This window comes from Schistocerca piceifrons, chromosome 2, assembly GCF_021461385.2.
Source record: "Schistocerca piceifrons isolate TAMUIC-IGC-003096 chromosome 2, iqSchPice1.1, whole genome shotgun sequence".
NCBI lineage: Eukaryota > Metazoa > Arthropoda > Insecta > Orthoptera > Acrididae > Schistocerca > Schistocerca piceifrons.
In genome coordinates this window covers 408607265-408634696 of record NC_060139.1, presented here as the reverse complement: position 1 = coordinate 408634696, position 27432 = coordinate 408607265, and the positions used below count along the sequence as shown (strand labels likewise).

The window sequence follows — 27432 nt, the reverse complement described above, 5'->3', positions numbered from 1 at the left end:
TGAAAACCCTGACATGATAAGGAAATCCAGTAGTATGTCACATAGCTCCGAATAAATCGTTACATTAAATTAACCAAAGTAATACGAGTAACGAGTGAGCAAATGGAATACCACAGACTAACACAAGAATGTCTAAATCCATGTCATACCTTCCCACCGTGAGAAAGACGCAGTTTCGAGGGGAAAAACGAGAACAGAAGATGAGAGCAGAACCGTGTTAAGCTAGAAGGCCCTACAATAAGGGACAGACACCCACGTCGCCAGCTAACCACCAGGACCACCCCCCAGCCCATGTTAAAAGCTAGAGCCCTCCAGAAGAACAGTATAGATCTTACAATAACACTAAAAGGGCCACACCAGCCGCAAGATTTACCGTGAGACTTTTTCGCGTCTCTGTTACGTTGCAAATCTAAAAAATATTGGCCCACCACGAAAAGTAACCGCTAGGACCACCCCCCAGCCCATGTTAAAAGCTAGAGCCCTCCAGAAGAACAGTATAGATCTTACAATAACACAAAAAGGACCACACCAGTTGCAAGTTTTAGCGTGAGACGTTTTCGCGTCTCAGTTACGATGCAAATCTTAAAAACATTGCCCCACCACGTAAATTATAACGTTTCTCATTGGATGGACAGAAGTTTTGTAGGCGGAGCTTAAGGTTAACATTGAGACCCTGATTGGTCAGATGAAAACCCACCCAGATAGATTTTTTTTAAACCAACATAGGTTAACTGTAGTAAGGAGAAGTTAGAAAAGATTTGCTTCCGAGACGGCGAGATGCGTGGAGCTGCGCCGGCCGCCGCCCCTTGACGAACACCGACAAGGTAATGAACGCACACGATGCCGCATTTTTCAGCGCATAAGCCTTCACTCAGAACTGCAGAAGTCTCATCTGTTACATCCCCTTTTTACGTAATACTAGTGTCGATCGTCAACTGAAGCTCATGGTATTTACATTTGCTACATAAGTTAAAATCTGAAACGCGATGATTTTTCTGTTATATAATTACTGAGAGGCCACATCACCCACTGTAATTTACAACAAGTTAGATAAGTAATTAATGATAGTTGAGGATCACTGTAGACCATTTTCGTAGTTTTCTCTTTTGTGAAACTTAATTTAAATCTAGATTATAGATGTGATATTGCATAGGTCATCCTTCGATCCATTGTAGAACTTGGAAACCCATTCAGGGAATATTCGTTCACATTTTTGTTGAACGCAGTTGGTTTTTATCATCCTGTAGTAAAACATTTCCTTTTATAAATACTGCAATTTATAAACAATATTTTGTTAGTAGAATAAAATTTCTAACGGTAAACTTAACTGCTTTTTCGACGTTAGTTTTCCAGATAACTAAAAATAGGAAAGCCTTGAACCCCGTCCACTAATTTAATTAATATTAAAATTCTTTTACAGGGAGTGCAGTGGAGCTGACGCTGAAATCATTAAGAATTTGATTATATCATCGCTAGTCTCTCTGAACTCTACATGTCATGTGTGGTCTGGCATCTGCTTACCAGCAACAGGTCCCAGATTCAAACTAGTCAATTCCCTAAAAAAAACACGCTCAGAGCGTCGTTGCGCGAAAGTGGTAGGGAGACACGACTTGGAACAAACAGAAACCATGCAGAATGTTAGACATGTTACATTGTTGAACTATTTTTTCAGGTAGACTGATCCTATGAACCTGTCTTGATTTTTCTTCAGTAACGTCAGAATTGCCTGTCAGGTATCTTCACCTTTCCTAAAGGTGAACAGATCATCATTTAAAACATTTTCAGGTTTGTTTTCCATGCATCTGTATACTATAGTCGTCAGCATCTTTGTTGCATGAACTGTTAAGACAAGTCTTCCCCCCTCATAGAGGCCTTCAATGTGCTCCTTTCACCAATGCGGTCCCCTCTGCATTTAACTGTTGAATTTTCATTACAGTCTTAATGTTAACATTCTTGCTTTTAATTTCGCCGAAGATTCTTATAACTTTCTAAATGCTGAGTCAGTCCTTCGCATAACTATTTCAGTTTCGATTTCATCACATTTTTCCTACAGCCATTTTGCTTTAAATACCCTGAACTTCCTGTGTATTTCATTTCTAAATGACTTACATTTCTGTACTCCTTCCGTAATCACTCATTTTGCTTTCAAAATCATCTCATTAATCACTTTAGTGTACCCCAGTCACATTTAATTCTAATAAACACCATTACCCTCGTTTCATTTTGTTGATGTTCATCTCATACCACCATTTGAGGACACTACCATTCCGTTCAAGTGATCTTCCAAGTCCTTTGCCGTCTATTACATAATTACAAAGTCATCAGCAGATCTCTAAGTTTTCATTTCTCTCTCCTTCAACTGTAATTTATTATCCAAATTTCTCATTAGTTTCCTTCTCAGCTTGCTGAATGTATGACTGCATATAATCTAGTATATATCAGTAACACCTCTCAAATACTTCTTCACTTTAATGTCCAACTATTACACTTGCAGCCTGTATTTGATCACCTCTACCTTCAGAATTTCAAAGAGTGTGTAACAGTCTTTCTCTAAATATACAAATGCTATAAACAGAGGCTGGCCTTGTTTCAACCTAAGATAGATCTGAGAGTCAATATTGCACTCGTGTTCCTACAACGCTCCGCAGCCCAGACAGATCGTTCACAAGTTCGGATTTTACAGTGGCCAGGGTCTGTGTTCCTGGAATTTATTACATTCTTCATGAGATTACATTCATCTTGAATATAAGGTGGGAAGTTCAATATAGCGAAGTATGCTTCAGATATTGTTGTTGTGCCTCGAGTCGCTCGTAGACTGTTAACAGTATACACACCACCATCATGTGAGCCTTACTCACCTGCATATATCCACCGAGGCAGTGAGTGCTGTTGAGGAGCACGCCCACCTTGAACTTCTTGAAGCGGATTCGCAGCACCCAGTCGCGCGGGGTGCCGCGGAATGATCGGAAACGGTACCAGCACGTCATCGGCCGGCCGACGTTCTCCGCCGTCACCTCGGGACTCGCCACGTCTTCGTAGATGTCCACCGTCTTGTTGCAGTGGTCGCGCCGCGCCTCAGCTGCAAGTACCGTTGCGTCAACTTCGCAGTGAATCTGGTAACAACTATGTGTGCATATAGAAAAAAAGAATGAGAACATATGCTTTATACTGAAAATAATGGTATTTAACGAACTAAAATATTCTGAGGTGCAAGTCGCGCACAGGTACTATCCAGAGTAATGGATTGGAAACTGGATAGACATCTTCGACTACATATTTATTTACACAGAAGCGCCAGACAATGATACTGCAAGAACAGGAATAACGACGGCTAAAGAGAGTCGTTCGACATGACAGAAGTGCAACCCTTCCGCAAACTGCTGCAGATTTCAATGCTGGGCCATCAGCAAGTGTCAGCGGCAAACCAATCAACGAAACATCATTGATATGGGCTTTCGCAGCCAAAGACCCACTCGTGTACCCTTAATGACTGCACGATACAAAGCTTTACGCCTCGCCTGGGCCCGTCAACACCAACATTGGAGTGTTGATGACTGAAAACAAGTTTCGTGCGCAGACGAGTCTCGTTTCAAACTGTGTCGAGTGGATGGACGTGCACGTGTATCGATACAACCTCATCAATCGGAGGTCCCTGCATGTCAGCAGGGGACGATTCAAGCAGGTGGAGGCTCTGTAATGGTGTGGGGCGTGTGCAGTTGGAGTGATATGGGACAACTGATACTTCTAGATACGACTCTGACAAGTGACACGTACGTAAGCATCCTGTCTAATCACCTGCATCCATTCATGTCCATTGCGCATTCCGACGAACGCGGGAAATTGCAACAGGACAGTGCGCCACCGCAAACGTCTAAAATTGCTACAGAGTGGCTCCAGAAACACTCATCTGAGTTTAAATACTTTTTCTGCCCACCAAGCTTCGCAGATATTAACATCACTGAGCGTATCTGGGATGCCTTGCAATTCACAGTTTAGAAGAGATCTTCTCCCCTCGTATTCTTACGGATTTATAGAGAGCCCTGCAGGATTCATGGTGTCAGTTCCCTCCAGCACTACTTTAGACATTAGTCGAGTCCATGCCACACCCTGTTGCGCACTTCTACGCCCTCCCGGGGGCCTACACGATATGAGGCGGGTGTACCGGTGTCTTTGGCTCTTGAGTGTGCATTAAATGAAATCGCAATTGCGAATATGGACAAGCCAATGCTGTGAAATGGAATGACGGCAATGAAAATTTATTCCGGACCGGGACTCGAACCCGGATTTCTCGCGAGCGGTTCCTTACCATTTGGATATCCGTTCACGACTTACGGCCAGACCCAAACGTCCTAATCTTGTCAACAGCGTGTCGACAACCTGTAATCGTACATCCACTACGGATATTCCCGCAAAGGTGAGAGTTTACTTGGAAGTCGCTTGCCTGGTGTCGGCGGGTAAATATGATATTACAGTGCATGTGTTACTGTGAATAGAATACAAATTTCCTTTTGATATGAGCAGGCAGTGCAATATGGTACATCTTCATTTGGCGAGTCACTATGAGGTAAATGGCGGAGGATATATTTTAAAACTCTTTCAGTATCCCGTTTAATTTCCAGTCGCGAATGGCGAACGGAAAGATCGTAAATTAGTAGACCTCTGCGTGAGCTCGATTCCCTCTAATTTACCTTCATGGTCTTTTCACGACTTACGCGTAGGAGGAAACAATATTTTGTTTAACTGTTAAGGAACGTACGGTAATAAGCGGGTTTATTCTCTTGCAATTTGTTTCCTATAATAGTATTATCCCTAAGGCTCTATTATTTAGGTTAGGCGTTCAATGTTATCTTGTTCATTATAGTGAGCTGTTACTCCCAGTAAAATTAAAGAAACCCGTTGGCTAAAAGTAACTGTACCTCAACTCTCCTCCTCCCTTTATCCTAAAAGTTATCCCATATAAACAGGCAATGGAAAGGTTATTGCAAGACAATGTAATACGGAAAGATGATCTTATATTCGATTATAAGGAGCGTTTCCGTTGTATTATTTAAAATCAGGGTTCATTTTCATTCAAATCCCGATCGACCCACATTACACGCACAGGTGTGAGCATTCACATTAACGGTGCATTTGCCCTCACATAACTCAATTTGCTATCTCTTTTCGAAACTGTAAACTTCTTAAGGAACCTGACACGAAGCTGCTGCTCTCCTTTGGATCATTTTTAGTTTCTCTGTCAGTCTACTCTGGTAAGTCTTGCAGACTGACGATCAAGTATCGGTCGAACAAAGATTTTGTAGGTCGTCCTTCGCAGGTGAAATGCAGTTCGAGATATCATTCAATGAATCTCAGGGTTGTGTGTGTCTTGCCCACGATTAGTTTTACTTGATCGTTCCACTTCAGATGGTACCCTGTGCATACGCCCAGATATTTAATGAAACTGCCTGCTCTCAGTGAATGGCGGTCATGTAGTCACCTGATAAACGAGATTTCTGTTTCTGTATGCACACTGTGTTATATTTATTTATGTTGGGCGTCAGCTAACGATCCCTGCTGGTGTGTCAATCCTTCCAAGATAGTCCTTCAATTCGCGACATTTGTCAAACATCGTGTCGTCTCTACAACATAATCGTCCTCTAACAGCCACATGGAGCTTCCGACGTTGTCTCCAAGATCATTTGCATCATTTACACGTAGTGTGAACAGAAATTGTCCTATAAGCCTTCGGGTACATTCGAAGTTACTTCCATTCATTATGACATTAAATTTCATTCGACCAATCCTCTGTCGCCATAAAGGATATCCTTTCCACGAAAGGCTTAATTACAAGTGCTACAGAGATCAAAACGTCTAATAACAGTGCCAATAACGACGGCACTTAGCAATACAGCGTGAAACCAAGCCATAGCTATATTAAAAAAACCACAACGGATGTAGAAACAAGACATTGGCTTATTGAGAGATGGAGCGAGTGCTGTTGACATAGTTGGTACTACGACATTACAGTGAGGTCAACGACGACATTGCTCTCAGTTACCACTTGACACTGTCCGCCGAGCACTCGGCCGAAAAATCGTGCGTTTTCAACCATCTGATGCGGCTGTAAGTCGGAGCACATATTGTGAGGCATAGCGACGATATGCATTCTTACAATGGTATTTAAGTTCCGTAAAACCACTATAACAATATGTGAATACAATGGATAGAGAAAGTTGTGTGAATCATGGCTCCTATTATAGGTTGTGTGCTGGTATCAGCTGTGAAACTTCAAATTGCTCGTGCTACACACTGAGATGAAAGACGTCATTGGATACCTCCTAACATCGTGTCAGACCTCCTTCCGCTCAGCGTAGTGCACAAATCGACGTGGCATGGATTCAACAAGGCCTTGGAAGCCTCAGAAAAAATATTGAGCCATGCTGCCTCTGTAGCTGTGCATGACTGCAAAAGGGTTGCCGATGCAAGATTTTTCCCATAAATTATTGATGGGATTCACGTCAGCCATCTGAGTGGCCAAATCATTCTCTCGAATTTTCCACGATGTTCTTCGAGCCAGTGGCGAACAACTGTGACCCGCTGACATGGCCCACAATGATCCTTAAAAATTACATCGATGTTTGGAAGGTGATGTCTATGAATGGCTTCAAATGGTTTCCAAGTAGCCGAAGATAGCCATTTCCAGTCAATGATCAGTTCAGTTTCACCAGAGGACCCGGTGCACTCTATGAAAACACAGCACAGTCCATTACGGAGCCACCACCGACTTACACTGTGACTTGTTGACAACTTGGGTCCTTGGCTTCGTGGCGTGTGCGCTACACTGGAAGCTTACCATCAACTTTGACCAATTTAAATCGGGACTCATCTGACCACACTAGGGTTTTGCAGACGTTTACGAGCCATACGATATGGTCTCATGCCTAGGAGATTCGGTGCAAGCGATACCGTGCTGTTGGCAAAGGCACTCGCATCTGTCGCCTGCTGACATAATAGCACAAAACAAAAACTTCGCCTCACTATCCTAACAGATACGTTCATCATACCTCTCACATTGATTTCTGCACATTGTTGCTTGTCTCTTACCACTGACAACTCTGCGTAAACTCCGCTACCTTCGGTCTTTAACTAGTAGCCGTCGGCCACCGCGTTTTCCATGGTGAGAGATAATGCCTGAAACTTGGCAGGAGATCTTTCAAGTACTTGGCTGTTGTGTACGTAGGTGCCCCAATATTACTGACAATTGGACATAGGGGCACGCCCTCCTTGTGTATCTTAGGCAGACCATACAGTCTAGGTGGCACTGGCGCTTTTTCCCGTAGTTGTCTGATGATCTTATCGGGCATCCCTGTTTCCTTCAAGAGAGCACTAGTCTTCTTGGCCACCTTGGCCGTGGGGTCACACTCCAGAATTCTGTATGCAGGGTCCTCCAGGAGATGGCGTACTTTCTCATCATAAACCACCCGCTGCAAGATGACAGTGGAGTTCCCTTTGTCTGCTGGCAGTACCACAATGCTGTTGTCTCCCCAGAGTTTCTTGAGTGCATGCCTCTCCTCGTTTGTGATGTTCGATTTCGGCGGCCTGGCCTTGGTAAGGGCCCTGCAGGTCTCTCGGGGGACTTCCTCTGCCACATTAGGTGGAAGTGTGGCTGCAACTTGCTCTACTGCACTGACGAAACCTGACATGGGTACTTTTCTAGGGGTCGTGGCAAAGTTGAGACCCTTGCTGAGTACCTTTAAGGTTGTATCATCAAACTGTATGCCATTCAGATTCGTCACAGTGCGTGTCTCTTCCATCTGCTGTGCTTTCTTACTCATGCGGTCAAACTTTGCAGATTGGCAAGATGAGGCATTCCTTCTAGCACACTCAGGTAAAGACCAGGAGGAACGGTCTACCCAATACCAATCTTCTCTGGTTAAGGAGGCTCCCATGTACAGATGAATGTGTAATTCAGGCAAATACTGGTACCAATTCTCCATCTAGACACCTCAGCAAAAAACTGAGAGAGCTCAGCATCTTCCCTTTCTTCTGCCGAAGCTTGTCCCGCTACTTGATATTCTGATACATCTCGTCCCCATAGAGACTTTTGATGTAACTCTTCAGGCTTTCCCGGCGATCTAATGACATCTTCTGTTGTCGGGTGTTCTGCCGGATATCAGCGTCGTACTTGCACAATATTTCGGTCACGTAGTTCGTAACCTTCATCAGGTGTCGAGATGGAGAAGTGGTACCAGTATTTGCCAGAATTAAACAATACATCAACTCCAGAGCGGCGAACAGGATAAAACTCAGAGCCAGCATGTCACTGGTGAGAGAGAGGATTCGAGATATGCGCCACAGGTTAGATGTTGTGGCCAGGGAGCTGTTACACATTCATCTGTACATGGCAGCCTCCTTAACCAGAGAAGAAAGGGATTGGGTAGACCGTTCCTTCTGGTCTTTAGCTGAGTGTGCTAGAAGGAATGCCTCATCTTGCCAATCTGCAAAGTTTTTCTGTATGTGTAAGAAAGCACATCAGATGGAAGAGACACGCACTGTGACGAATCTGAGTGGCATACAGTTTGGTGACACAACCTTAAAGGTACTTAGCAAGGGTCTCAACTTTGCTACGACCCCTAGAAACGTACCCATTTCAGGTTTCGTCAGTGCAGTAGAGCAAGTTGCAGCCACACTTCCACCTAATGTGACAGAGGAAGTCCGCCGAGAGACCTGCAGGGCCCTCACGAAGGCCAGGCTGCCGAAATCGAACATCACAAACGAGGAGAGGCTTGCACTCAAGAAACTCTGGGAAGACAACAGCACTGTGGTACTGCCAGCAGACAAAGGGAACTCCACTGTCATCTTGCAGCGGGTGGTTTATGATGAGAAAGTACGCCATCTCCTGGAGGACCCTGGAGAATTCTGGAGTGTGACCCCACGGCCAAGGTGGCCAAGAAGACTAGTGCTCTCTTGAAGGAAACAGGGATGCCCGATAAGATCATCAGACAACTACGGGAAAAAGCGCCAGTGCCACCTAGACTGTATGGTCTGCCTAAGATACACAAGGAGGGCGTGCCCCTATGTCCAATTGTCAGTAATATTGGGGCACCTACGTACACAACAGCCAAGTACTTGAAAGATCTCCTGCCAAGTTTCAGGCATTATCTCTCACCATGGAAAACGCGGTGGCCGACGGCTACTCGTTAAAGACAGAAGGTAGCGGAGTTTACGCAGAGTTGTCAGTGGTAAGAGACAAGCAACAATCATATACAACCGTACGACGAAAGATCCGTCCCCAAAGACTGGAAAGTTTTACACGTCACACCAGTATTCAAGAAAGGTAGTAGGGGTAATCCACTTACTTACAGGCCAATATCAAATGTTGAAATGTGTGTGAAATCTTATGGGTCTTAACTGTTAAGGTCATCAGTCCCTAAGCTTACACGCCACTTAACCTAAATTATCCTAAGGAGAAACACACACACACCCATGCCCGAGGGAGGACTCGAACCTCCGTCGAGATCAGCCGCACAGTCCATGACTGCAGCGCCTGAGACCGCTCGGTTAATCCCGCACGGCTCAGGCCCATATCGTTCACGTCGATATGCAGTAGGATTTTGGAACATGTATTGTGTTCGAACATTATGAATTACCTAGAAGAAGGCTGTCTATTGACGCAAGGTCAACATGGGTTTAGAAAACATCGTTCTTGTAAGACACAAGTTCTTGTAAAACAGAAGTGATTTCTGGCGTTCCCCAAGGTAGTGGTATAGACGCTTTGCTGTTCCTTATCTATATAAACGATTTGGAAGACAATCTGAGCAGCCGTCTTAGGTTGTTTGCAACTGACGCTATCGTTTATCGACTAATAAAGTCATCAGAAGTTCAAAACAAATTGCAGAATTATTTAGAAAAGATATCTGCATGGTGCGAAAAGTGGCAGTTGATCCTAAATATTGAAAAGTGTGAGTTCATCCGTGTGAGTGCTAAAAGGAATTCGTTAAATTTCGGTTACACGATAAGTCAGTCTAATCTAAAAGCCGTAAATTCAACTAAATACCTAGTACAATTACGAACAACTTAAATTGGAAGGAACACATCATCGCCCTCTGAGTTGATCCGTCATGAGTGCTGCAGTAATGGGATGTAGGACTGCTTTGTGTAGGAATCACATGTCAGTTTTCAGGTTTTATAGGCAGAAAGGTAAAGATTTCTGGTCAAGGTAATATAAAAAGCACCATAAAATTGTATAACGGGTGTTGGATTTGCAATAAACAAAGATAGGGCAAAGAGTGATTTATTAGGAACAGTTCCTTGATAGGGCTACTTTCACAGTTTCGAAGGCAAACCAACCCCGATAAAACTAGTTCACTTATACGTACTGACGTCACAAGCAGATGATGAAGAGATGATCAAAGTATATAGGGGTACCGAAAGGGTATTTCAGCACGTAAATTGAGATACAATCTAATAATCATGGGCGAATGGAACTCGGTTGTGGGAAAAGGAGTAGAAAGTTACCGGTGAAAATTGACTTTGTAGCAGGAATTAGAGAGTAGGAAGATCAACTGAGTTCTGCTTAAATTTCGGTGAATAAGAGCAGATGCAATGAAATATCACAAGAGCGGGGGTCTGTCATCGGAAAGAGCCTGAAGAAGGGGAAGACTCCCACTGGACTACATCATAGTTAGGTGCAACATTTCTAAATCTTATACAGGTTTGTAAGGTGTACGTGGGAGCAGATATAAACTCGAATCACGATTTACTAATGATAAAGAGTATACTGAAATTTAAAAGAATCGTATGAAAGAAGCGCTGTGGAAGGAAGACAGATACTTCAGAGCTGAGGAATGTTGAGACCTGTTTGAAGTTCGCTACAGATGTGGATATTGCTCTTTATAGAGTAGTCCACTCTTCTTTGTCTTACCTGCTTACTTCGATGATGATTACCACAGTAGGAGGGTAAGTTGAAGAACAGTGGACTTCTCTAAAAAGAGCAATCGCAGATGTTGGAAAGGCAAACACAGAAACGAGGAAGGTGACTGCGAAGAAAGCTTGGGTAAGAGAAGAAGTATTTCAGCACTCGCCATACAGGGAAGTCTAAATAAACTTTGATGAAATTGAAAGGAATGGCAGCAATATTTGGAATGCGACGAGAATTCCGGTAACTCAGAGGAGAGAGTGAAGAGGTGAAAGGCTAGATTGAATAACTCTGTGAGGAGGAGGATTTCATAAAGATAGAAGAAATGGCAGTCAATATGGAGGACACAGAGCATTCAATATAAGAGTCAAATTTTTAAAGTAACTTTGGGAGACGTGAGATTGAATAAGGAAGAATGGACAGAGACCATTCCCTCAGAATTTCTAAAATAATTTGAGGAACTGGCAGCCAAAGAACTATTACTGTTCGGTGCAGAAACTTCAAGACAGACGAATAGAATAAGATTTTGGCGAAAAAAATACATTCAGTTCTGAAGGGTCTTGCTTTAACGTAATGCTGTGACTAGCTATGTGACAGATGTATGTGCAAAGAAAACCTTGATGATAATGATTGTGTTTAGGCTGGGTGAAACTGTTAACTTGAAATGAAGAAGAGTTTAAATGAAGAAGACGGTGTCATGCCGGCCCACTTCAAACCAGTCAGGAGACAGAAGACCTAATCTTAGAGCTTAACGGACAAGTCAGCCTTTGAATCGCGACACTTGGTGTCCGCAGGAGCACGCACAACGGACGATATCATAGAGCAGTTGTTGTTAACAGCTCTGAGTCTGCACGAAGGACTGACGGGCTCTCCGTTAGCTCATTTGGAACATACACTACTGGCCAGTAAAATTGCTACACCACGAAGATGAGGTGCAACAGACACGAAATGTAACCGACAGGAAGATTATGTTGTGATATGCAAATGATTAGCTTTTAGAGCATTCACACAAGGATAAAATCAGAGAGATTAGAGCCCACACAGAAGCATACCGACAATCCTCCTTTCACGAACAATACGAGACTGGAATAGAAGGGAGAACCGATAGAGGTACTCAAGGTACCCTCCGCCACACACCGTCAGGTGGCTTGCGGAGTATGGATGTAGATGTAGATGTAGATGTAGATATAGAGGTTGGCGCCGGTGGCGACACCTACAATATACTGACATGAGGAAAGTTTCCAACCGATTTCTCGTACATAAACAGCAGTTGACCGGCGTTGCCTGGTGAAACGTTGTTGTGATGCCTCGTGTAGGGAGAAGAAATGCGTACCATCACGTTTCCGACTTTGATAAAGGTCGGATTGTAGCCTATCGCATTGCGGATTATCGTATCGGGACATTGCTACTCGCGTTGGTCGAGAGCCAATGACTGTTAGGAGAATATGGAATCGGTGGTTCAGGAGCGTAATACGGAACGCCGTGCTGGATACCAACGGCCTCGTATCACTAGCAGTCGAGATGGCAGGCATCTTATCCGCAAGGCTGCCACGGATCGTGCAGACACGTCTCGATCCCTGAGTCAACAGATGGGGACGTTTGCAAGACAACAACCACCTGCACGAACAGTTCGACGACGTTTGCAGCAGCATGGACTATCAGCTTGGAGACCATGACTGCGGTTACCCTTGATGCTACATCAGAGACAGGAGCGCCTGCGATGATGTACTCAACGACGAACATTGGTGCACAAATGGCAAAACGTCATTTTTTAGGATGAACCCAGGTTTGTTTAAAACATCATGATAGTCGCATACTTGTTTGGCGACATCGCGGTGAAGGCACATTGGAAGCGTGTATTCGTCATCGCCATACTGGCGTATCACCCGGAGTGATGGTATGGGGTGCTATTGGTTATATGTCTCGGTCACCTCTTGTTCACATTGACGGCACTTTGAACAGTGGACGCTACATTTCAGATGTGTCACGAGCCGTGGCTCTACCCTTCATTCCATCCCTGCGAAACCCTACATTTCAGCAGGATAATGCACGACCGAATGTTGCATGTCCTGTACGGGCCTTTCTGGATACAGAAAATGTTCGACTGCTGCCCTGGCCAGCACATTCTCCAGATTTCTCACCAATTGAAAACGTCTGGTCAATGGTGGCCGAGTAACTGGCTCGTCACAATACGCCAGTCACTACTCTTGATGAACTGTGGAACCGCGGTGATGCTGCATGGGCAGCTGTACCTGTACACGCCATCCAAGTTCAGTTTGACTCAATGCCTAGGCGGACCAAAGCCGTTATTACGGCCAAATATGGTTGTTCTGGGTACCGATTTCTCAGGATCTATGCACCCAAACTGCGTGAAAATGTAATGACATGTCAGATCTAGTGTAATATATTTGTCCAATGAGTACCCGTTTATCATCTGAATTTCTTTTTGGTGTAGCAATTTTAATGGCCAGTAGTGTATTTACCCCTGCGGACTGTTACACACAGCAAGTGTGAAGGACGTTTTCCCAGTAGGCCCAACGACGACACTTCCTTTTTACAGCGGATCTGAACTAGAATTCTGTCCGAAGCTTTATCTTCCTTCCCCAATAAACGTTATCAGATGAGGTGACAGTGAAAGGATTTGCGATGGTCTATATGGAGCTTCGAACAGTGGAAACAGTCTTGCAGTAGTTCACAAACCGTGAAATAACCCGACACGGAGTATCGCCGTCTGATAAGACGGCTACGGCCTGTAATTGCCGCAGTATTCAGATAGCTCGACCAGATAAAGGTAGCCGGGCTCCCGCACAGGGATAGCTGTTCCGCCGGAGCCCCGGCCATAAAACACGGCAATTTGGCTCATTTAATGGCTGGCGTAAAACACGTAAGCGGCGCCGGACACCCGGCGCGTGCCCACTTTTTATTTCGCCGCCGTTAAAGAGCAACTAAAGTCAGCGGCGGCAGCTCGCGCCTGCGAGGATTGGGACGCAGCCCGCGTCACGCACAGTGGCCGCGATTTTCACTTGCGCCACCGCAGAGCCCGCTCCACACCGGCGCACTTTTCCCTTTTTTCCCACTCACCGCGCACTGTTTTTGTTGTCATTTTTTGTCGCCCCTGCACCGCTGCAGCGAGGACATCGTTCCAGCCGGCTCGGTCGACGCCCGCACGGCGGCAATTTGCTATGCATGGAATGGGTGCGATGGGGCGAGATGAGGGCTGTTAGGCGGCAGCAGCCTGCCTGCGGTCCCCCAAGCCGCGCGCGCCATCCAGACCGGCTCGGAATTCTCTTTTAACTCCTGCCGTTGCCCCCGTTTCCTCTTTTTTTTATTATTATTTCGCTGGCTTCCCCGGTGACCCAGAAGCATTTTTCCCGCATGCTCCTCTCGCAAACACTCGTTTCTCATACGCACGCATCTCACGTAATTCAGCGGACGCACTTCTGCCGTCAGGGACCTTTCCGGACAGCACGAAATTAGCTACGGATGCTGCGGACCCCAGCGCTCGTAGCTCGCAGTTGAAAGGCAGGGCAAACGGCGGGAGCTTTCTTTCACAGCAGCGCGCAAGCCACCACTCGTACTCCGACCGGACCGTCTAATGCTCCTGTTTCAGTTAAAATGGAGAAGAGAGTCTGAAAGCCACTGCCGCCTACTGTTGTAACTGAAGCGCCTTGTTTACAGTCCCTCCGTCTCTTTGCTACCACCGCTGCTTTTAAAAGCTTCAGTTCAAGCTTTTGGTCTGAACTCTCTTCGCAGGTCCCAGTATACGTCCCCACCATGACGGGGCAATAATACCTCAGTTGCTGGCAGTGTTCAGGTATCCGCTTACGTACTTCAGAGTAGTCAGCATTAAGTGTGACAGCGTAGAGGTGGAAACACCATTCGAGTCATGGAGCAAAAACATCTGTAATCCGCTTAGTGTGTACAGTATTACAAACCGACAATTGATTCCGCTGAAGATTGCTGTAGTTAGTGACTCTCAGAAGAACAGACACGGGGCTTGCAGTTCACGAATGTAAACGTGCCAAATGTGAATGCACCTAGCCCATCCTACCAACTATTAATGTCTTACCTCACTTCGAAACTGACATAAATGCAAAATAAATGTTTCTGCTCACATCGTTACTTGAAACAAGTATCGTTTGTCATTGCTGGTTGTGGACAAAATTATTCGTGTACCATGTTTCTGAAAGATACATCCGATTGCCAAATGCAGTGTCTTCTGCACGCATAAAGACAGAAAACTGTAAACTTTATCTCAAGTACAGAATTACAAAATTTCCTTTCCCGAAAGATCCGCCTGGTTTTACAAGTGTATACGTTTTAAAGACTTTTCATACTGCTTGTAAATCACAATGCGATGTAAAAAAAGCTACCGAAAATTCTGACACATCATTTAATTCGTCTCGATGAAGCAAATTCAGCTGCTCATCGAAACAGTCACAGCAGCTATTGTTATGGCAGGCGCACCGTGTGAAAACTTCAGTTATTCACAAACGTAGGAAGCTATGGAGACGAATTATGTCTTAAATTTAAAAAAAATATTTACAACTGAAATATACAGCACTTAAAGCATATGGTTGTAAGGCTACAGAACAATTAAATGTTCTGAACAAAATTTGTGGCTGAAACGCGGATAAAGTTTCATTTATCTCAGATGTGATGATAGCATGCGAAAACCAACACAACTCCGCATAATTGAAAGTTGATTAAAACAGCAGTAATAAATATTGAAAATCTAAAACTTCTGTACCTGATGTAAATGGGAATACACCGTGACAAGGCGCAACATGAAACCGTCTAGTTAACCGTGATGTTTGCATTGTTTATGTGTTGCGAATGTACGTTTTTCTGTATAGTTAATTTGTATAATCTGTTTTATGAGTAACTGCAATGGTTTCTTTGTGTTGATAAGCTGTAGGAAATCCACATGTATACGCGGGTTCTCAGAATAGCAGACAGTTCGGAATACCTTTCCTTTGACATGTATGACTTACATTAATTGCATAATAATATTGAATAACACAACTTTTTACGTTTTTACTAATGTGGTTTGATAGGAATCGGTGGAGTGGAGACTGATCTGTTATTACTCTTCAGGTTATGGACATGTGTGTTTGTTATTAAGGCTTGTAGGCTTCGATACTCAGCTTCTGAAATATGTGGTCGTGGTGGCCCTTTGCTGAACTAAGAAAATTTACGTCGGCTACGTTGTCGACTAGGTGCCACGTCGAACACTGCTTTTGACAACGCGTGCGACTTCGTTGTACGTTGGTGCAATCGCAAGTGTCATTTTGAGTTAGCGAAAGGTTTTATCTTTGACGCCGTCCATTCTTGTACAGTTGAACAATGTGGTGACACTGTCGCATTTACGGCTACTTCAAACAAGTGCCGGCCGAAGTGGCCGTGCGGTTAAAGGAGCTGCAGTCTGGAACCGCAAGACTGCTACGGTCGCAGGTTCGAATCCTGCCTCGGGCATGGATGTTTGTGATGTCCTTAGGTTAGTTAGGTTTAACTAGTTCTACGTTCTAGGGGACTAATGACCTCAGCAGTTGAGTCCCATAGTGCTCAGAGCCATTTGAACCATTTTTTTTTTCAAACAAGTGATCAAGCTTATCGAGTGACTCTGACTGTGGTAAAGCTTGTAGAACTTTGGTACCTGTGCGAGTGGTCACTGACATGTAATAACCAACGCTGTTTCTTTGTATTAGAACTTAAATACACTTGGAGGATAAACGAAACAGTAACACCATTGGTTCAAGTTTAAGCGTATGTATGAGACATTACATGTTAAGCTCTCCAACCCACTACACAAATCCATGATCGGTATGGATACGTTCGACAAAGAAAATTGATGAGAGATGAAATATAAACATTCGGGTTAAACAGTGATATATTGTTTATTGCTGCAGTCATTAATATATGGATCTGCAGGTTAAATTAGTATGGATTTCTTCTAACTTGCACAGCAACGTGCAACAGGAGTAGACTCTCTCATCGCTTCGACAGGACCGTGCACAAGTCTCACAGCCCACTGACAAACTCATAAATAAACTTTGAAATCCGTGGTGTTTCATCAGCAATATTTCGTGGTGCGAAGGGGATCACACTGCACCTGGTACGCCGTTGACGAAAGACGTATGTCCACGAGATTTTGGTTGCTGTTAACGTTACAAGCTGAATTAGCTAGCAGAGGAAATTTACCCTTCGTCTAGCACACAACATTTTCTCTAACTGGAGGAAGGGAAGAAAATAGCGTTCAACGGCAAGCCGGAAACATGGGAAAGCTGCAAAACAAGGAAGTGGATGAAGAAAGATTAGCGTTTATTGTTCAATTGGAGGAGGGAAACACTTTAAGTGAGTTAGGCTAATGGCGGAATACATTAATTTGGAACTGAAACTCGCTGCTCTCGAACTCTGATGCTCTCGCATGAGTACAATTTGTTGCTATTGTTCGCCTCCATTCAGGAACCTGTCTTACCTTAGAGGTGGAAGATCACTTGTTAGTGGAAGCGTTGTCAGTGGAAATCAGAAACTGGCAAACCAAGACGTCATAAAAAGTCGATTCGACCCACTGCACTTACTTGAAATTCGAAGGAAGTCTATAGAAGTCTATGAGGAACAGAGTTTTGCCATTTGACGTACCGTTACTTTCTTCAGACTGACAAGAAACCATAGTTGTTTTAAGGTATCGATTTTTTATTAATTTTTATTTGTAATTATAAAATGATTGGAATATCTAGGTTTAATAGATTTCATGCCTGTTTCTAAACATCAGGCAAAGGTTTCAGATGCTCTACAAGATATGGTTATTAAATACTTTTCTTTGTCAAAGTAAGAGATTCTCTGGGCGTCATGACTACAGTCTTTTCATTTAGGTTTTCCCGTGAACAAAGTGCGCTTAAATTACAAGAACAATGCTGTACTAATATCACTACCACAAACTAGGCATACTGCCTTAGTGAAACACTGTGACCGTCTTGTACAATTAATATGTGGGAAACCTCTGAGAGACGGACTGAGGACTTAAAATGAAATAAAAAAGTTCGTATAAACACATGCTCACAAATTTATATTTCCTTACTTACTGTTTATTAATTTATTTTTATTTTTTGCTCTTACGCGTTTGCTTCTATTCTGTATGTTCGTTGCCAGATTTCATTCCTAGCTTGGTTCTACAGGTATTTTCTCATTTCAGTTGTTATCTTATGATGGGCGAATGAAATGCTAAAAATATCTACATCTACTTCTACATGACTACACTGCAATCCATACTGCAGCGCCTGGCAGAAGATTTTTCAAATCACCTACAGATTATTACTCCACCGTAACACTCTCTAATAGGGAAAAATGAACACTTAACTATCTCTGTACGAGCTCTGATTTCTCTTAGTTTATCGTGATGACCGTTTCTCTCTATGCCGACTGGCGAGAATAAAATATTTTCACATTCAGAGGAGAATGTTTGTGGTTGAAATTTCGTGAAAAGATCTCGTCTCAACGAAAAGCCATTTGCTTTCATGATTGACGTTCCGACACGCTCATCGTAGCCATGGCGCTGTCCCTCCCTCTCCCTCCCCCCCCCCCCCTCCTGTCCCTCGATAACACGAAACGAGCGGTCCTTCTTTGGATTTTTCGATGCCACCCGTCAGTCCTATATGGTAATGATCCAATACAGCACAGCAGCACTCTGAGGACGAACAAACATACTGAAGGCATTTTCTTTTGTAGGCCTGCAAGAACTGCTAGTACTTGCATGTCATCAGAGCGAAACTTTAAGTAATTTGATTGCTTTTAAACGATTTTAAGGACCCTAAACCTCGTCATATGTAGCTCGATCTCACTACAATAGTGCAGACGGTGGCTGTTCTGGTTGACGAATCGATCATTGGCAGATGCTACAGCCCTCGTCGGCGGCTATATTCAGATTAGCCTGAAAGTCCCCACTGCATTAGCTCAGGCAGCTCCATCCATAGCCAGCAGTGACTTTCAGCGTGGAAGTCTGGCAGCAGAGCTTCCGGTTGAAGTTTGAAGGTTGAGCAGACTTTCCGGTTGAAGTTTGAAGGTTGAAGGCTGCAGTGAAGTCGGACATCTAATCGAATGTTAATTAAAATGAACTCTCGTTATTGCGTCTTGCATCAGCCACTGACTTTTCATTGGCTCAACTCAGGATGTTCCTAGCAATGTCAGCCCCCTTCCTCTAACTGGTTAACAAATAACTTGTGTCTTACGACCACCTAAGGAAGAAAGTTATCTCTCTCTCTCTCTCTCTCTCTCTCTCTCTCTCTCTCTCTCTCTCTGTGTGTGTGTGTGTGTGTGTGTGTGTGTGTGTGTGTGTGTGTGTGTGTGTGCGTGCGTCCATTTTTTCGACCAATAAGGTGTTTTGCATTGTCGCTATCTGCTGTCTCTTTGTAACTTATAATTAACTTATTTACGTGAGCCGTTGTTGGCGGGTTTTGCATTACTGTCTTTTTAGTGTCATAGCATTCGGAGGTGCCTCACTTTTTCAAAGGCCCAGGATGCAGGTCACCTATCTGTCTGAGGAGAAATGGCCAGCGTTCTGCAGAGCAAAGGGATGACTGACTTTGCTGCTTCTGGTGATCCGCATGTCTTTCCACAGTTTGGTTGCTGTCAAAGTTTTCCCTATTCTGCAGGGTATACAAAATACTTGCTAAGTATAAAAGCATAGTAAGATGCACTATTTATTTACCAAAAATCTCTAGCTGCAATTAATCACATTCTTCACTGTCAGTTAAGTAACCCAATGAATTGGGATTCCCTTTATGGATTTCCATATGTTATGGAACTTTTATCCAGAAAATCTCCTCCGTAACAATAGTTACAGTAGAAATTTTGAGAATTTCATTTAGCCATCAGAAGACACACCTGAAAAGAAAAAAATGCCTGTTGACCAAACTGAAATCAAAAAGAAAGAAACGAAGCAAACACATCAAATCAAGAAAGGTGTCTGAAGAAAAACAGCTATCACCATCTTAATATGTCATCTTTTCCACTTCTGTTATAGGTCCTTTAACCATTCCCCAGATTTTTCGCGCGTGTTAGTAAATACAAGCAGATTTCTGCCTCAGGCTACTGATTATAAATACTGGCTTTAACTTATCTTCAACTCCCAATGAGGTGATTTCAGCATAGAACATACTGTCACATTGAAATCACAGTGAAGACCAAATCTGAACGGAGGGTAATCAATCAAATACAGCAAAATACTGTTGAAGGCAGTGATCAATTCAAAATAAGTATTTAAATCCAATGTTGGCCGTGAAATATTTCTTTAGATATTAAGTACAAAATATTGCGTTAGTATTCTCAAAACTGGATGGCTCTATAAGTCTGGTGCTGAATTCTTGCCAGATGAACACTATTATATTGCCAGAAGAAGATCGACGTAAGTTTCTGGAGGAACTACCCCACAGATTCCACAGCAAAAGTGACCAAACTGTGGGCGAATTTATGGCACATTCAGTTTGACCCTACCTGTTGGCAGTACACTGCTTTCTTGTACTGTGGTAGATGTTAAAAATTAAAGATATCACCGTCTAGTTCGTCTATGTCTTCTTGTGTTTTGATTCAAGTTCCTGATATCGTACTCAACAACAAGACAAGTTTAGTCATGAAATACATTAATGGCAATGTTTTAAACAAATTCACGATCCGAGCTCAGTTTTTATGCGTGGAATCTGTCACATGCGTTGTTGATGTACAGGTTAACAGTCATTCTATACATACCAGTTTTTTGGAAAGAAGGAGATTGCTTTCATGAGTGACTGCATTTCCTGAGACAGAATTCGACCTGATGACAGCTAGTGAATAGTTATAATGGAGTACGCACAACTCTTCAACCAAAATCAAGTGAGAAACTGCCTTAGGCTAAAAAAATTTAATGGAGATTCATCGGGTATGATGTTATGACATTCAGCAGACTATGAATTCTCATTCGTATAAACAACCCGTGGAACTAAGATGGGTGCCAATAGGGACTTTCATCAGTTGGTACAAGCTTTAGTGAATGTGCTCATCCTAGCGCACCCAAGTCTGTGTATTCCATTTTGCTTCACCAGGGACAGCAGCAAAACTGGGTCAGCAGTGGAGATATCCCAGGAAGTGGACCCCAGGAGTTGGACATCAGTGGAGAAATGTGGCAAAGAAGAACTGCATTTGCAAATAGTATGCTGAATAAATGTGAATATAACTACGCTGTCGCTGAATTGCAATCTTTAACAATCTTCTGCTGCTTTCGAAAATTCTGTTATCGCCTGTATGCAGAACAATCGCAATGTATATGGATCACCAGAACCTAGAATCTCACATGTCAATCAAACTGACATGGATAGTTGTCTCACTGGGTGTTTTATCCGCAGGAATTTTATTTTGAAGTGAACATGTCCTACCAAAAAACAAAATAGTCACAGCTGCGCTGTCTCACTCACCTATCAGGCTGAACCGAGAAACAGAAGAAGAATTATTAAACATGGGTTCTATATCTTGCTCCATAAGAATATCTGAGAATTTCTTAGGAAATACTCTGATGGTGATAGATCAGGTGCAAGACAAACATCCGATGCAGCTTGGAGTGGAAAGAAAATCTTTCTGGCTCTGAGACAGTACTATCCGCTTAGAAACAACCTATTATTTTGCCCCCAAAATTTTAAGGGTTCCTAGTGGCTGATATGTGTGCTAAACAGCTAATAAACAAATTAAACGTGTACACAGATCTTACCCACGCTTATATTGGGTCGGACTATTTCGACAATAACTTAAAGTAGTTGGTCTACTTCAGTAGCATGTAATACCATATGAGAAAGGTGCTTGTAAGTGCCAAAAGTCGAAATCCCCAACCAGGAAGTTAAAAGATTATGCTGCCTTAGAGCCCAGGTCGATGGTTGTGAGAATGATAAATTCTCACTATTATATCGTGGTAGTATTTAAATATATTACCCTGACACCATTTGAGAAGACTACAGGGAGTTCTGTCTCCAAAACATTCAACAGAGAATTTGTGGGAGTTGTGCGACATGTCAAGTACTGTAAGGTGTCGAACAAATTAAACACCTTACATTGAATTCCTAAAACAATTCCGGTTAACTTGATATGTCACATGACATAGTTACGTGAAATTGAACGAATGATATTAAACTGCTGATGTAATAAATAAGCCAGCATTTCATGAAAATAAACTGCTAACACTCTCACTAGTAATTGTACGCAAGTAATTTCCCTGGCCCGAGCTACGAGATGCAGCTCTGGCGGAAAGAGAATTTTACGACGGCAATGCCCGTGCCATGTACACCGACACAGTTCGCCATGGGGCATCTAGCGGACACAATGAGATGCTAGCCGTCACTGCTTAGGCTCTTGGCAAAACCCACCCCTTATCCAAGCTTTTAATGAGAACCCTTCGGTAAGCCTTTCTACAGAAACACGGTGGGAGATGCCAGATAGAATGTCTGGAGATGAAACGTCTGGAGAAACTCAACACAAAACATACGTGACTCATTGTAGCCACCTGCGTTAAAACCTCGCATTATGAAAAAGCTGTTTATCTCAGTATTACGTAGCAGAAGTTAAACTCAGCCACACGAAAGAAACGATGCCTGTGACAGGATGCAAAAAACTTTAGTGCGTGTAGTTATAACAAAGTACGAATATCTGATTGGCCAGAAAGAAAACGTGTGGCCACAAAGCTTTGATACAGGCAAATTGTGGACAGAGTAATTGGCTCCTCTTCTCTTGCAGACATCATTGAGTGTTTGAGCAAGGGGACTCGGGCCATGCTCAGATGATTGCGAGAGTCATTATGTGAATATTTGTTCACAAGCTCCTCAAAAAGATTTAACTGCAAAGTCCCCTAGCACAGAGAATAGCACCGAGCAGTGACAGTTAACGCTTGCTAGTGATTTGAAGGCAACGACGCACGCGCTATTCCAACCAAATAGGATGTACCATGCCAGTTAGCTGGGGAATAACTAGGAGTCTCGGTTTCACCAAGGACGCAGGAAATGTATCCGATTGGTGTTTAATAGTCTAGAGAGATTTAGAACAGATTTTCAGGTTCGCAGCTCACGCTGACAGCCGCCACTGTCGCCGCCAACGCAAGGTAAACACACGCGCGCTTGTGCCACGCCAGCAAGTGATTCAATTGACACTCTGAACTGCGGTCGCCCCATCTCTCCCATTTTTTATTGTTTTTTACATTCGACCATGTTCTGTAGTTAAGCGTATTCATGACCGTCGGGCCTAATTGAAGCAGAAATGAGAGATGTCCGATCTGAGGAAAAGGACTGATCAGCCACTGTATAGTTATGAATTGTTTTAATTCTATACTTCTCTTTGATTGCTCTTTACCGATCCCATTTAATTTTGGGTATTTTCATTGTGCATTTTAACGTAACTGATATATCTAGCCCCAACTGGATTTAATTAGTTTGTATTTTTATCGACCCCCAGACTCAACGAAGATGGAACCAATCAAGTTCTTGGCAAACAAGCACCTGAGGACAGACTAGAGAGGTAGTGACGTTTCTTCTGCAAAAATTCGTCAGACACAGGTAGATGATTGCAGAGACTATCGCGAACATCAACAGACAGAAAAGAAATGCCCAGATCCCAAGAAGTAATTTTTTTGCAGAAGCTAGATGATAGTTGTGAAGACATCTATCCATGGAAAGGAAAACCTTAATTACACAAACAGTTTCCTTTGTATGCTGGGCCATTTCGCATAAAGTGTCTAATTTTCAGCAGTGTGACAGTCCTGGAAATGCTATGCACATAAAAGAAAATCAGTATGTACCACTTTTAAAAAATTAAGCCCTTCAATCTCTGGAGTTCCGTTGTTTTCGTCAAACGTAATTTTTTCGGATGTATATCACTTTTAATTTGTGCTCCTAGTTCATAAACATTCAGATTTCGGTGCCTTGTCTTAAATGTTGCGCGAAGTGTAGCATGCTGAAAATAGCCACACATCGCACAGTATCTATTTTACCTGTAGATTATATGTGGCTTTATGAAAATATTATTACAAGGCTGATATCCTTTTAAAAACGTGTATTTTACTCGCAACACGCTCACGGAGGGATAATATGTTTTGTATGAGTGACGAAGAAACACGTGAAGTGCTCAGTGCAGTGTTGGTGAGAGGCACTTCTGCTGTCAGCAGGATGTACACAATAATGCTTAGGGCATCGGGCTCAGATGCACCTCACTATTGTATAAAGTCAGACATAAGTTTAAGAAAAACCTCTGCTATGTTAGAACCAGTGTCATAGTTGTATCAATCAATACTTAGCTCCCTTATATTGTTTCTAACAATCAGTCAACACATGTCTTGGTAATTCTATACAGCAAAAACGTAATGCATGTTTTCTGTAATGTTCCAGATAAAATGCTTCAGATGTAGTCAAAGAGGGATGTCAGGGGTGCTTGTCTATGTACTCGTATACGCGTTTTCTTTCAACCCTGTTGCAATGTGACAGAAAAGGTAACAAAATCGTCAGGCATCGTTTCTATTTATTTTCGAAATTGTAGAAATGGAGTACCTCTCATTCGTAAAAGTCCTATTACATTAGAGACGCTGTATCTTCTGCTATACTTAAATTTTTGTGGAGACATTGGTTAGTAGTGGAGCTGTACAACTCTGAGCACAGCCTACCAGATTTCCTCCCTTCCAAGATAATGTATCAACCATTCCACTTCCCCCCTACCAATGAACCCTTGTCTTCTCGCTCTCTTATCCCCTTCCCCCTCCTCCCTCTCCCAATTCGAAAACTGGAGATTGGACATTATACTGTTGGTTGTTGATACAGGAACAGTCTGCATAGTTGTCTGATTTTTCCAGTATGGCGATACTATGATGCCACATAGCACTCAAGAAGTTGTTGGTAAAAATATGGCATCCTATATGACATCACTTGTCCTCGATGGTTCCCATCCCTCTCCCCTCTCTCTGAGAGGAACCTGGTCCTGCACCTGACATCATGATTGATTATTATTATAAACACAGAAAACCATAATGTTTTTACAATTAATGAGCCATGTCTGCAGAGCCACTGCCATGACAATTGCCCTACACAGCCTGCCTTGGAAATTCCTATACGCTTGTGTTCCACATAGGGCAGCTGGCTCCAGTAGGCATACAGAGACAGGACTGCTCATGTCTCAGCCCCTAACCCCACTGCAGCTCGACTGGATCGCAGAGGCCTGCCGAGCCTCACCATTTCCCTATACACAGCAGAATGCAGGCATTTTATGCCCATATCACGTTCAATATATGTGAACTACACCCGGCGATGCTACTCTGCCACGGAACTTAAATTACGACCAAGATCGTTCGAGGATCATTAAAGTAATTTAGTCATGCATTAAGCACTGGTTGTGATACATCACAGGAGTTAACCCAGCCATATCAATAATAAGTGAGCTGCCTGGAGCTCGTAATGTTAACTCCTCCACAACCATATCTCGCCCAAGCTCAAAATGTTATCTGTTGGTGGGACGACGATGTCGCAATCAAATATAGCGATCCCAGATTTCCTGAAGACTATCTCTTTAGTTACGGAATATTTAACTAATATAATACAAAGTGTTATACTGGGTGCCGGATGTCCCACATCTCAATTAACATAAAGAATTTAGCAAATAGTATCAGCAACTCTGTAAGACTGTTCAGCGAAAATGCTGCTCTGCAGAGGAATGCGTCATACGTCGACAATCGTAAGGAATTGCGCAAAACAGGACAAAAAGTTCCTCTAGTGTAATGAAAGATGCTAACTGTAACATGTGCTAACGGCCACAACATTAAGAATCTAATAGTATCTAATTACAAGCTAAGTGGCGAACATCATATGGTAATAGTGTCATATAGGAAGATTGTGGAAAATAGGCATACAAATACTCATTATTCCGTTGCTTAATATGATTATAGAGCAGAAAACCGCTAATATCTGTACCAAATACCCTCAGCCACGTACAATGCTTCGCCGAATGTATATGAAGATGCAAATGGAACTACAAATGGGTATAATTCTTATCTAATATTTCTAGGTTGCTTCTAAATCAGATCGCTTGCCAATTTTACACTAGATAATGAGGGGACTACTTTCGTAATCTGCAGGTAGACAAGACCGTACTTTGGATCCACATATCCCTAAACCTCTTCTTCATGCACAATGTCTTTCTTGCAGCGTCTACGACAGGAGTTTCATTAGTAACTCCGTGATGTTCTTGTATTGATTAAACGATCGCATGCATGCCGCTCTTCGATAGATCTTGTCTGTCTCTTCTATTAATGTGGCTTTGTAATATCAAGACTGGTGTGCAATACTAAGAATAAAAAGCAAATGCTTTCTTTAAGCATAACGTACTCAAAGTATTGGTGTTGACGAAACTTCTACTTGTGACATGGGAAGATAGTTACCTAATCATAGTGTTGGTAATTGTGTAATCAGTTTCCAGGTAGTTTACATGCAAGTTAACCATTTCATCAAACGAATGGTTGTCAAATATTGTAATTCTACAGTTTTTAGAACTCGCCAAAATGTCTTCCATATTTTAGGTGCATTGTATGGTATTCCTGTATCCCAAGTGGACACATTGCACCACAGCTTGATACAACTTTCATTAGACAGGAAGACGCACGTTATGGATTTGTTATAAGATCAGTAAGATGGTTATTAATCGTTAATGTCTATTTCACGTTGTTTCTAGTTAGACGTTTTGCTACGACGTTGCTACCACTGTTTTAAGTAAGATGGGGATGTGTGTCAGCGTTTTATTCTTTGGTGGATTATTGTTCTATTTATTTCGATGTTTTATTTCAGTTACGCAAATATCAGCAGCAGTCTGCGCGATCTCTACACCGATTGCCACGCCAGCAGAGAGGGCACGCAAAGCCACGATGTGGTACCTATACCTCCACGGTTACTGTCTAGGTAATCCACTCATGTACAAGACGCCATAGCTGGCGAGAGGAGCGACCGTCCCGTTATATCTGGCTGCTGCACATCGGCGAGAACACACAGCTATTAGAAAGCGACGCTGTTTCTGACGCGCCGCGTTTAGATCTGTGTTATCACTTTCCGCTAGAACTTTTAAGCGTTTCTGAGGTGGTACATGTTTTAAGTTCAAAGAAAAAAAAAGTGAATTATCTGTTAAAATCAGCGACTCCGTACAAAAAGCAACGAAATTAATGTCAAACTAGATTCGGAATAACAGATTTTCTTAGGTTATCTGATAGTATTCTCGGTTTCAGATAAATAAATAGCACTGTGACAATTTACTCCATACTACGCTATATCACAGAAAAATAAATGTAGCAAACTACTCTGCATTTTGTATCCAGGTGCTTACCACTGGATTCACGGACTATTTCGCGACCATTCCATCGTCGAATATACTGCGGTGAAGACCGAACTAAGCACATCTTAACCGCCTAAACCTTTTTGGATAGTGCTCTGATTTCTCTTACTCCCTTAAGAATACCGTTTTATCCCTATGTAGGAGCGGGCCACGAAAATCTTTTCCTA

At 42.9% G+C, this 27432-nt stretch overlaps 1 protein-coding gene across 1 annotated transcript in view; it reads right to left on the bottom strand.

The window, feature by feature from the left end:
- The window catches only part of LOC124775432 (cubilin-like), a 187658-nt gene extending 173658 nt beyond the window's left edge, over positions 1 to 14000 (bottom strand). The window contains exons 1-2 of the mRNA XM_047250265.1: positions 13979 to 14000; positions 2859 to 3079 (exon numbers count right to left, since the gene is read on the bottom strand). Of these exons, the coding sequence (XP_047106221.1) occupies positions 2859 to 3079; positions 13979 to 14000 (243 nt within the window). The remainder of the gene's footprint in view (positions 1 to 2858; positions 3080 to 13978) is intronic.
- Between the last annotated feature and the right edge of the window lie 13432 nt (positions 14001 to 27432).